This window comes from Vipera berus (assembly GCF_964194415.1).
Source record: "Vipera berus genome assembly, chromosome: Z".
Taxonomy (NCBI): domain Eukaryota; kingdom Metazoa; phylum Chordata; class Lepidosauria; order Squamata; family Viperidae; genus Vipera; species Vipera berus.
Window position 1 is genome coordinate 1272820 of NC_138205.1, and position 12320 is coordinate 1285139.

General features: G+C 50.9%; 1 protein-coding gene across 2 annotated transcripts in view; it reads right to left on the reverse strand.

Moving 5' to 3' along the window:
- Positions 1 to 3765: 3765 nt before the first annotated feature.
- LOC308676995 (disks large homolog 4) overlaps positions 3766 to 12320 on the reverse strand; it is a gene marked incomplete at both ends in the record, with an annotated part of 89400 nt that continues 80845 nt past the window's right edge. For both annotated transcript variants that reach the window (XM_081343090.1, XM_081343089.1), the window contains 11 exons: positions 3766 to 3872; positions 4175 to 4266; positions 4987 to 5096; positions 5680 to 5852; positions 6016 to 6117; positions 7811 to 7858; positions 8060 to 8087; positions 9710 to 9746; positions 10129 to 10305; positions 10653 to 10767; positions 12030 to 12132. In XM_081343090.1, coding sequence (XP_081199216.1) covers positions 3766 to 3872; positions 4175 to 4266; positions 4987 to 5096; positions 5680 to 5852; positions 6016 to 6117; positions 7811 to 7858; positions 8060 to 8087; positions 9710 to 9746; positions 10129 to 10305; positions 10653 to 10767; positions 12030 to 12132 — 1092 coding nt within the window. The remainder of the gene's footprint in view (positions 3873 to 4174; positions 4267 to 4986; positions 5097 to 5679; positions 5853 to 6015; positions 6118 to 7810; positions 7859 to 8059; positions 8088 to 9709; positions 9747 to 10128; positions 10306 to 10652; positions 10768 to 12029; positions 12133 to 12320) is intronic.

The window sequence follows — 12320 nt, forward strand, 5'->3', positions numbered from 1 at the left end:
AGTTTTTTTGGCAAGAGTTTCCCCCACCCCCCAAATAGGGCCCAGAGAAAGTGGCTGGCCTGAGGTCTTCCAGCCGACTTTGTGCCTAAGGTAGGACTGGAACTCACAGCCACCCATTTTTCCACCTCAGTGCCCCAAAGTGGTTCTCCTTCCCTCTCTACCTCTTTGCAATCCTTACCAAGCCCCACAGGCAAAGTGCCAGCAGTGTCTCTCTCTCTGTGTGTGTGTCTGTGTGTGTGTGTGTGTGTGATCACAGCCGCAAGGCATAATTCTTAAAGTCTTGGAGAGGAGTGTGTGAAGACCGCACAATCAGTGACAAGGGGCTCCCCCTGCTGGTGCCTTTGTGTTGTTGCCGTGTTCCAGGGTGGGTGTCGCGCCCTTCCCAACACAATGCTAACACGACTTTGTGCTTAAGGCTACCTGAACAACATCTGGCAATTCTGAAGGTACAAATTTGCCGCTGTCTCTTTTGCAGACTGAGAAGTTAGTAGGTTTCTGGGTTTCTTCCTCTGTCCGGGCTGCGTCTCCACTTATCTGACCGTCCTTAAGCAGCACCCCTTTCTCCTGAGGCAGCCTTGCTCAACCGTGGCCCCCACAAAGATGGGTGGACTTCAACTCCCAGAATTCCCCAACCAGCATTTTGCATTCTAAAAAAAGCTGTCATCAAATTCCTCGAGATTAATATCAATATATTATATTTATTGAGACCAAGATTTAAGGCCATCCAAGCAGACAGATTGCTCGGTCTCTTTTTACTGTAGATTTCAAAAAAGACTTTTAAAACGAACTGGGGCCGGGGGTGGGTGAGGGAGAATCCCAGCTATTGAATCCCACCCCCCCAAAATAAATCACTCTGCCAGATGCGCCGGTGGGTTTTCATTAATTTTTAATTATTCATTGCCGAAGGCGATAATATTTCTATGCAAAATACTCTTATATCTCCCCCCCAGCCCAGCCCCGCCCCCACCCCTGCCGATCCTCAGTGCCCCCGCCCGCAAGAAAACCCCCCCAGCTAGTTCTTTTAATTTTTATTTTACTTGGGGTTTTTGTTTTTGTGGCATTTTGGCAAGGGGAACGACTGACCCTTTTTGTGCCTGACCAACTCCTTCTGCCCCCCCTCCATCATTGGGCGCTATGTGGGGGGGGAAAACGGCATGGGGGGGGCTCAGGGATCCTGTCCCTGGATTGAAAGCCCTTGACAAGTCAGTCAGCAGGATGGCTGGAGAGGGGGAAGGGTTAAGACCCCCACTAGCTCCCCGAAAATACAGGCCCAACCCCTGGGGCCAAAAGCAGCCAGGTTTGCAGGATGGGGGCGGTCTTTGGGACCCGGGGTAATAAATAAATCTTTCTCTCTCTATACATATATATTTATATATTCCCCCCTACCCCCTTTTCCCTGGACAATGGTGCCTCCCAGCCAGCTGCCTTCTCTTCCTGGAATCGGCCACTGGGGGGGCACCCAGAGCCATCTAGACCACCCCAAGCTGCCTCTTTGTTGTGCTCAGAAAAAAAAACGCTTTTTTCCCCCTGCCTTCCTCTCTCTCTCTTTCTCCCCCCCCCCCACAACCTGGACCAGGTGAACGTCCACCTGGATGCGCGTAAAAGAAACCCAACGTTTGAAATAAAAAATGAGGAGGTGGTCTACCACCCGGGGGGTGGGTGGGTGGGAGGCGGGCAGGCGGACCCAGCAGTGGGGAGGGGGTCTCGAAGGCTTTCTTCTTCATCGGAAGGCCATGTCGAAAAACGGGATCGATCTGCTGCCTCCCATGTTTTCTCTCATTCCTGCAAACGCTGAGGACTAGGAACTTGATTTGCTTTCCGGAGAGTGCCCGTTGCGTCGAAACGGTTCGGGGCGGATAGAAACCGCAAGGCAGAATGTGCCAATGACTGAAAATTCTCCCTATCGTTTTACTCCGTAATTCACAATTTCTGCCCCCCCCCACCGCCACGAGTTCCGGAATTATCAATTTTGCATCTTATTTTGTGTGTTGCAGAGGACTTCCCAAGCGGTAAAGGGTGTGGGGGGAGGGCGTAATTTCTCTAACCGACCTTCTTCCCCCTCCAAGTTTCTCTTTGTTTTTTGCTTGTATGTACAAAAATAATAATAATAATAATAATCCGTTCCTCTTTGAAATGACAATTTTCCAATGGAAAATCAAAAGCAATTCTCCAAAGTAGATTTTTCCCCCATTAAAAACTGTTTCTCCTTTATATATTTGTGTTGGTTTTTTTTCGTAACATCACGCACAGCCGCACCAAAAGACTTGATATGACCGCAAAAAGAATCACAGGACATAGAAAAAAAATATTATTATTTTTTGCTGTTTATCTTCTTTTTCTCTTTTTCTCCTCTCTTCTTCCTTTCCCTTCCATGGAAAGAAAAATCCCCCCCCCCCCGTTTTTTGTCCTCTCTTGAAGCTGCAGGTGACTCTTCATGTACTCAAAGAAATCAAAAATAAGAAGAGCCAAAAAAAGGAAAAATGCAACAATTATTTCGCATATATATGAATAAAATTCCTAAGTCGCTTGGCTATTTGACGCAAGCGTAATTCTTCTCCAATTCTTGTTTGAATTCAGTGTCTCTCAGCTTCAGCAACTTTAAGACGAGTGGACTTCCCACTCCCAGAATTCCCTGGCGCTAATACATTCCTTTTGACATGTACACCCATTGTGGCCTGCTTACTCTCTTTTAATCCCTTCCTCTGCAATCTCTCCGCTCTAGGAGATGATAGGAGAATAAAAACAGGTATGGCCGACTGGGCAATTCTGGGGCTTGAAGTCCATTCCTCTTAAAGTTGCCGCGGTTGAGAAGCACTATTTTAACGAACAATAACAATAATTCTTCCCTCGAAATATACGGAGGGAGAGAAGGAAAGCTCATTTCTCTTCCTTTCCGGGGGAGGGGGAAGGGAAAAGATATTTGAAAAAAAAAGCAAAATGTTGGGAGAATGATTTGAACCCTTTTGCAGAGGGATTTTTTTCTCTCTCTCTCGTCTTTTTCTCCCCATTGTCTCCTTCCTCTGTTCAAGAAGATGAAACCCACACGAATCCAAAGTCTTGCCAAATTCTCTTTCCGGTGTGTGTATCCAATGAGGAACTCTGCCTTGGCCACATCCAGAAGACGTAAACAGATCAAAAGTGTCTTCTGCTTGTAGGAAAAAAAAAGAAAATAAAAAAAACATCCTTTTCCTTCCTTCTTTCCTTCCTTCCTTCCTTCCTTCCTTCCTTCCTTCCTTCCTTCCTTCCTTCCTTCCTTCCTTCCTTCCTTCCTTCCTTCCTTCCTTCCTTCCAGATTCCTGGCCCGCTTCCTGCTTGCCAAATAAAAGAGATCAGAATCTAAGGACTAACTCCCCCCCTTTTTTTTCTCCTCGCCCCCCAAATGACCGCATGCAAATGCTAGCACTGTTGGGGACCAAGGGGGAGGAGGTCAGAAGCCCCTCTTTTTGCGCTGCGGAAAGAAAAACTGGGGGAGGGCATCGCCACGCGAGTCAGACAAGAAGGGGGAAAAAAAGCAGACTGTCTTCGCGCCCCCCCCCTTCCCCATCCGAGTCTTAAAACGAAGAGAAGAAGAAACTCAAAGTAAGGGCATATCTCGAGGCGCTTGCCCATCCCCCCACCCCAAAAGAGTGGCCAACAGCTAAGTTCAGGGGGGGGCAAGAGGCAGAGGCGCTCCTCTGCTCCAGAGGCAGCTCCGGCGATGCGGTTGCAGAGTTGGTGCGGTTGGTGGGTGGAATTCAGGATCCCGGGGAAATTTAGTTCATCGCCCTAAAGTCTCTCACGAGCCGGAATCCAGATATAAGGACCAGAGAGTTCCTCGACGATTCTCTTGATCTTGTGGTAGACCTCTTCGAAGCTCTCTCCTTCTACGATGGCTGGAGGGGAGAGAAGAAGAGAGGCTGAGCACCATGGGGTAGCAAGAGGGGGATCCTCTGAAGGTGTCATGGCCCCATCGGGATCCCCGTTCAGAGGAGGAGGAGTTGGAAGCGGGACTGTCCGGCGGGGAGATACCGGCTGCAAGGATGCCCGAGGTCCTACATCCACACAAACACACTTCGATCACCTCCGGATACGTTTGTGGAATAGATACGTGCAGCTGGACTAGAAACTTGAGATTATAGGGGTGTTTTTTTTAAAAATAAATAAATAAATTGTGAAGATACAGATTCGAACCTACCTGAAAAGCATTCTGTGAACTCCTGCTCCAGTTTCGTAGCTCTGTCGAAGGCCTTCCGCGCCTGCTCCTCCGTTATCCGCTTGTTAATTTCTCTGGGGTCACAAATGGCACACGTTAACCACCCAGCAAAACCCCATGGACCGCCTTGTCCCCTCGTTCATTTCAAACCTGGCTCTCTGCACATGGGCAGAGAACCCCACTGGGGTGGTTCCTCCTCCTCCTCCTCCTCCTGCCTGGTCTAATGGTCCTGTGTTTGCTCAGGGTAAGGTAGACTATTCCTGAACATGGAAGCTCCAGATGTGTCGAAGTAGCCTTCCTGCTGATTGTGAGTGATGGGAAAGGTAGTAGTCCAGACCATTTTGGTTAGAGAAGGGTAGAATTTGAGCAAAAAAACAAATTTCTGCCCTGGAGCTGATGGTCATTCAAGGGGACCCCGGACTGTTCTCTTAATGGAAAAAGGACTGAAGTCACTTAAGTAATTGAGACCTAACTTGCGTGTCCCTGACTGCCCCTGAACATGGAAGCTCCATCTACCAAAACTCCTTCCAGCCAAGGGCGGAGCCAGGGTGACCTGCTGTCTTTCCTGCTCTTGTGGCAGGGAGTTCCACAGCACAATCCCCTTACCATTTGCCTTGCCTTGCCTCCGTGTCTCTCTCTCTCCCATCAGACCCCAACATTGGGGAAAGAAGACAAAGCTTTCCCCTTAGCCCCCTTGCTTGGCTGCAGCCTCTTTGTAGCCCCCCCCAACCCTGACCAGCACACGTGTAGAGCCCCCCTCCCAGCTCCCCACCCCGCAGAACCCCCTAACTCACAAAACATTCTCGAGGGAGTGGGGCCGGATGAAAATGGCGATGGGGTGAAGCTGAGCGGCTTGCAGCCTCCGAACAGCGTTGGCGGAGACGTCCAAAATGCAGTGCTTGCCCTGGAGGGGGGAGGGGGGTTGGGGGAGGGAAGAGAACGATGGGCTCAGGAACTTACACTCACAACCGTTGCAGCATCCCTGTGGTCACGTGATCCAATTTCAATCGGCATGCTTTTATGACGGTCGTACCGTCCTGGGCTCACGTGATCCTCATCTGGGACCTTCTGACAAATAAAGTCGACGGGGAAGCCAGATTCCTTTAGCAACCGTCTTGCTGGAGTGATTCACTGAACAACTTTTGCCAAGAAAGACGGCAAACTGGGGCAAAATTCGCTTAACGACTGCTTTGCCTAGCCAGGGAAATTTTGAGCTCCGTGGCAGTCATACGTCAACGGCTCTTTGTGTTATACATCATATTCTCTGGTGGGTTTTGGTGCAAGTCCAGCTGTTTCAGCTGACTTGGCTAAGAAGCTGCGTGAACCAGCCCCAGCGATCGCTCCTTTGCAGGGGGGTGTCTCAAAGGTGTGTGTGGGGGGGTGTCACGATATGGCAGCCACAGCCATGTGGACAAAATCCCATCCCACTTTTTATGCTCCTCCTGCAGAACAACTCTGCTCACCCGTCTCCGTGTCCTCCCACATACCTGCTCAGCCACTTCCCGTACGGATTGGACGCTTGTCCCATAAAGGTGGCTATTGTATTGTCCGGCCTCGATGAACTTGTGGCTTTGAATGTCCTTCTCCATCTTCTCCCGCGAAGCCACAAAGTGGTAATCTCGGCCGTCCACTTCGTACTCTCGTTTCGGCCGCGTGGTGTCTGCAAGGGAGAGTTGGCGTCGCTCCCTTCCACAACATAGGTTGGAGGAACCCTCTCCGTAGGTGTAGGCCCCCCCTCCCCCAAATCCGTTTCCCCAGATCCAGTAAGAGATCCCAAATCCCCAGATCTCCCACGTGGGAGGACCGCTCTGTGGTGGACTCACGTGGCACGCAAGAGCCGAATTTGTCTGGAAACTCAGAGAGGAGGTCATCGTTGACACGGTCCTTGGTGGGCCCCAAAATAATGATCGGACGGGCATAATGAACTAGAACGAAAGGCAGGCAAGTTAAAAAGAGGAAGGGTCATCATGATTAGAAGGGGGGGATCCAAAATCCAAGCAGGGATCTCGAAATTTCGAGCCACTGAGATCATTTGCACATAGCCCAACGACGCGTGCAAATGTAGGTAGGGTACGACTGCAATTGTGTGTGAGTTAGGACTTCCACAAAAGGGGAGATCACTGTCCCCCCCCCCACTCCCCTCCCGGAATCATTGTTGTCCAAGTATTCCTCGACTTACAATTCACTTAGTGACCATTTAAAGTTACAATGGCACGGTTTCAGCCTCCCCCAGGCACGTCCTGAAAATTTGGATGCTTGGCAACTGACTCCTATTTATGACAATCTCAGCATCCCGGGGCCACTCTTTGCGACCTTCTGACAAGCACAATCAATGGGGAAGCCGGATTCACTTTACAACCGTGTTACTCGCTTAACAACTAAAGTGATTCACTTAACAGCTGCACCAAGAAAGGTTGTAAAATGGGGCAAAACTCACTTAGCAAGTATCTCAGTTAGCAATATAAAGTTTGGGCTTAGTTGCGACCGTAAGTTGTGGAGTACCTGTATTTAAAAGTGGGCATGGTAAGACTCGGGAAACAAGGGACTATGCCGGAGGTGTGTGGTGTGTGTGATTGTGTGTGTGTGTCCAAAAATTCAAGATGGCAGCTGTTGTCCGCAGAGAAGCCCGGGTGTGTGCAAAAGGCCTAGAGAGGCAAGTATCTGCATTGGAAGGGAATTAATTAGCAGAATACTACAAGAACAGAATTGGAAGGACCCTGGAGGTCATCTAGTCCAAAGGTTGTGGACTGGAGGAAATGGGAGGGGGAAGCATTTTACACATGTGCGTGCGCACGGGCACCTACGCACTGAAAACGGTGCGGGGCTAGCGTGATACTCACTAACCCTACCCCATCCTTACGTGGCGCAGCGTCATTTCTGTGCCCTGTGGCACGGCAGCATCCATTTTTTGTGCCTTGCAGCGTGGTGGTGACTCATTTTGGCACGCCGCAGCATGGCGGCGCCCCGTTTCCCCACCCCCGTGGCATGGTGGGCATCCCATTTTCATGCCCTGAGGTGTAGTGGCGGCATCCTGTTTTTGCGCCCCGTGGCTCAAGCATGCAGGTGGGAGAAATCCAGAACATTTTCCCAGTTATCCCAAATGGGCTTCCTGGCTTCTCTCGGGCTGTTTTGGAACTGTTTGACTTTGATGTGATATCAAAGGAGAAATCAAATCGATTGTCGCCCTCCCCCCCCCCCCAGGGTTGAGGGAGGTGGAAAGAAAAAGGCAAAATCTGGGGAGGTGTAGTGCTTGTGGTGGTGGTGGGGTTTGCCAGAGAGTTTGGCCAAGGAACCAACCCCCCCCCCGCGCCAATCTGCTGCCTTTCAGAAGTGTTTGACTACACCTCCCATCACTCCCAGCCGACTCAGAGACGCCTTTCAACTGCCTTGACCAGCGATGGGTTCTTCGGTCCCATATCTACATCCGATAACCATTTCTACTTGTCTTTCCTGAATTGCCTACGTTTTTCCTCTTTTTTTCTTCATTGGGGGGGGCATTTCACACAGCTTTTCTGCCCGCTGCATTTGCACTGGAAGATGGGACACCGATGTTGTGAAACACAGCACCAGTGGGGCGGGGGACAAGCAAAGAAGCCAGAAATGGGGGGGGGGGTTCACCTTCCATTTGCACAACAGTTTCGTAGCTCAACACAGCATCTTCTCGACCTGCAGAGGAAAAATAGGGAGTGTGGTCAAATATTCTTCCAGGAGGAGGAGGAGGAGGAGGAGGAGGAGGAGGAGGAGGAGGAGGAACAGGGATAGCGGAGAGAAAGAGACAGCAAGCAGGGAAGCGGACAGGAGGAAACGGAGGTTCCCCAGGGGTGGACAAAGGTTCAGGAAGCAGGACCTCAAGAGACTGACACCCACCTTGACAGCCTGATCCAGGGCCCCGATCCTGGAGGAGGGAAGGAAGGAAGAGAAAATAAGGAAGAGGAAGAGAGAAGGAGCAGAGAAAAAGAGAGGGGAACGCACACCACTGTTTCTGTGAGGGAGGTGGGGACAATGTCTGTGGACACTGGAGGGGTGTTCCTCCTCAAAGAGGGGGGGCTCTGGAAGGGAAGCTTCTTCCCCAGGACTCCAGGCGCAGGACTAAAGGTGGCAGCTGCTCCCACCCTGAAGAGGTTCTCCAGATGTGGAGAAAGCCCACCACGTTGTCCAGCAGGACACACAGATCTGTAGGACCCTGCTCGGGTGCGCTGCTCCGTGGACGTTAAACTGTCTTTCCCACACTGCGCAGACGTGTCTCGTTAGAAAGGTTTTTCCAAGCTGCAGAAGAGATCTCCGGGGCTAATTCAGGACAGATCCCTCTACACACACACACACACACACACACACACACAAAACACGCACACACGGGTCCCCAGGAGAAGCCTAGCAGGGGTTTGACGGCAGGGAACAAAAACGAGAGCAGCGTGCCCGGCCGGAGCTTGGCTCGGAGCTGGGTTCCCCCACCTCCTCCCTTTGAAGACTGGTGGACTTTAATTTTGAATGCCCAGCTTGCAGGCTAACAAATTACTAAAAGGTGTTACAGGTTGTGCTGGAGTTAGGGGACAATTGGGAGTAGGACTCCCACATGGCTTCGTAAACGGAGGTTGTTAACTGAATCACAGTGCTGGTTAGGCGAGAACTTCCTTTTGCTTCCTGCTAGCTCCACTACCAAAAGCTGGCAGGAAGTTGCCACTCCCAGGTGTTTGCAAGCAGGTGGCAGGTAGGTAAGCTGCCGGTGGAGAGGAGTGTGGGAGTGGCAGGGGAGGCCTGGAGAGCCTTGGAGGGGAGGAAATTGCCGGGGTGTGTAAGTGGCAGGGGAAGTGTGACAGGGATGTGCAGGGTGTACAAGAGTGTGAGGGCGTGTGAGGGTGTAATGGACATGATGAACCTTAGGAAGGGTGCATGGGAGTATACGAGCGGTGGGGAGATGCAGCAAGGCTCGGGGACGGAGTGTGAGTGTGCAAGGGAGGCACGGTGAGGCTTGAGAAGGGTGTACGGGCAGTGGTGGGATTCAAATATGTGAACAGCCAGTTCTCTGTGTGGATGCCACTTCCAGAAGTCCGTTCTGGGCCTGGGCAGCAAAAAAATTAGCTACCGGTTCTGCTGAACTGGTACGAACTGGCTGAATCCCACCAGCGTGTATGGGGCTGTGCAAGAGGCTGAGTCAGCGCATGCTTAGAGGGTCGGGTGAGGAAAACTAACATCAGTGACCTGCCATCTTTTCTGCCGTCTTCCCCAGTGACTTTCTGGGGAAGCCAGCAGGAAATGTCACGAACGGCTTTCACATAATTGTGAGGCCCTGCAACCACTTGTAAAGGTGAGCCAGCTGCCAAGCGCCCAGATCACAATCATGTGACTTCATAACGTAACTCCGAATGGTTATAACTCGAGAACTACCTGTAATCAGAGAGGGTTTGGCCAGACTCCAGATTAGACGCTTCTCGGTAATTCCAAATTATCTTGACAAATGTCTCACAGTTACGTTGGGGTCCTGAACCCCGTCTTTTTCAAGACCAGGGATGGACTCACCTTTGCTTTTAATCGTGTCCACTCCCGTCGCTCGACCCTGCAGAAGGCAGAGAGAGAGAAGGCGCATCAGCTGGGGATCCCAAGGCCTTCCTTCTCAGCCCCCCAACGATCGCTAAAGTCCAGGATCTTCTCCAACTGCCCAAAGATGGGGGCTCCCCACCATTAAAACCCACCCCAAATGGCATGAGACCATCAAATTTCGCCGCTAAGAATTGAGCACCTTACAAGATTTCCCACCAATTTTACCACATCGATTGACACGATCTAGCACATCAATTTTTGGCGACCGCAAACCACCAAAAATCTTGCAGGGGATTTGCTGGTTTTCGCACAACCAGGCAAGACCACAGACATGTTCCACTTTTGAAAGTCGCAGGAGACACACACACACACACATCCCCCAAAACCCTCTCCCTTACCGCCTCTTGCTGGGAATAAAGCCAAGCTCGTCACTGTCACCATCCGGATGGACGCGTCGCGCCTGCCACCATTCCTCGTCGGAAGCGTCAATGACATGTAGGACGTCGCCAAAATGGAAACTCAGAGCTTGGCTCAAGAAGCCACAATCCTTGGTCTTGTCGTAGTCGAAGAGAGCCCTGTTTGATGGAGGTGGGAGGGGGAATGGGAGTGGGCGTACAGGTGAGAAGGCCAAAAAGTCACGGACTGTTTCAAATTTGCTCCTTAAATTCGCTGGATGGTGAGATGGGCTGCATATACAGTTTCTCAGGAAGGAAACCCTACAGCATTTCAGACAAACGGCTGTCCAGTCTCTTCTTAAAAAGTTGAGGACTGTCTGTGAATGGGACATTTCCACCAGGCAAGTTGACAGATTCTTATTTTTAAAATAACACCATTACCACCACTCTGGTGATTGTTATTTTTTTGTGTGTGTGGGGAGACACCCCTGGATTCTAGGACGGGGGCCTAAGGGCTGGGGGCTCACCGGATGTAGAAGCCCCTTTTGGGGTTACTCCGAAGCGAGGCGGTTCCTGAGCCCAAACTGCTATTCATCAGTTGTTCCCGCAGATCGTGGATCTTGGCTTCGAAGCGGCTGTACTCTGGAAGGGGGAAGAGATCCAGAAGCGGGTCTGTGTGTGTGTGTGTGTGTGTGTGTGTTTGTGCGATGCTGGGTCATAGAATCACGGAGTTGTAGAATTGAAATTCCCCCAGAGATCATCAAGTCTGCTACTTCTCCAACCTTGGGGACTTGAAGAGCTGAGGACTTCAACTCCCAGAATTCCCTGGCACTAATACATTCCTTTCGATATGTACACCCATCGTGGCCTGCATACTCTCTTGTAGTCCCTTTCTCTGCAATCTCTCCGCTCAAGGAGATGACAGGAGAATAAAAACAGGCCCGGCTGGCTGGGGAATTCTGGGGGTTGAAATCCTCCCCTCTTAAAGTTCACGAGGTTGGGAAGCATCAAACACAGAGATGATCACTGACACCTCCAAAAGCGACAGGTGACATGTCAATGTGCCCCCCACCCCCATTTCAAACAGCCCCCTCCTCTGCAGACATTTTCACCCAAAGCACCTGCAGGGCAGGTCGAAAAAGTCAAGAGGGCAGCCAAGACCAAAGTTGTGCCTCTTTGTTGTGCACGGCACAATACAGGCAGTTCTCAACCTACAACGGTTCGTTACGGCAATGAAAAAGGGGGCTTATGACCATTTTTTCACACTTAACGACTGTCGCAGCCTCCCCAGGGTCACGGGATCAAAAATTCAGATGTTTGGCAACTGACTCGTATTTATGATGGTCGCAGCGTCCTGGCGTCACATGATCCCCTTTTGCGACCGTCTGACAGGCAAAGTGAGGGGGGAGGGCAAGCTGGATTCATTTAACGACCGTGTTATTAACTTAAGAACTGCAGTGATTCACTTAACAACTGTGGCCAGAAAAGTCCTACAATGAGGTTAAACTCACTTAGCAAGATAAATTTTCGGCTCCATTGTGGTCGTACGTTGAGGACTCACCTGTATTGACACCCATACCTCCCCAACCCCATAGACACCCCCATTTCCATCTCCCTCCCTCAGGAGTGCTAATAAAATTGGGGAGGGGGAGATTAAAAAAAACCTAAAAATTCTCCCCAAATTTTCACCCCAATCGTCCTCAGCGGGATGGATGCCCAGTCATAACTAGCCAGGATGAAACACCACCAGGAAAGCTCACAAATTATCATTTTTTTAACCCCCCCACCCCCCTCCTCGCCACTTTTCAGGTGGAGGGGTTGACTTTCACCCACCCTGTCTCCCACCTCCCCTCGTGTGTCCTGCATTGGGTCTCTCTCCCCCACCCCCAAAAAATATATCTCACCATCTGGCTTGTACTGGGCGATAATGGTGACCGTCTGCCCGGCGTTTTTCAGAGCGATGGCAGCTTGTTCGTGGGTAGCGTTCCTGAGATCCACGCCGTTGACCTGTCGGAAGAGGTTAATAACCGATCAGAAGAGCTGGAAAGGACCTTAGAGGTCATCTAGTCCAACCCCCTGCTGAGGCAGGAGACCATATATCATTTCAGACACGTGGCTGGCCAGTCTCCTCTTAAAAACCTCCAGTGTTGGAGTGTTCACAACTTCTGGTGGCAAGCTGTTCCACTGGTGAATTA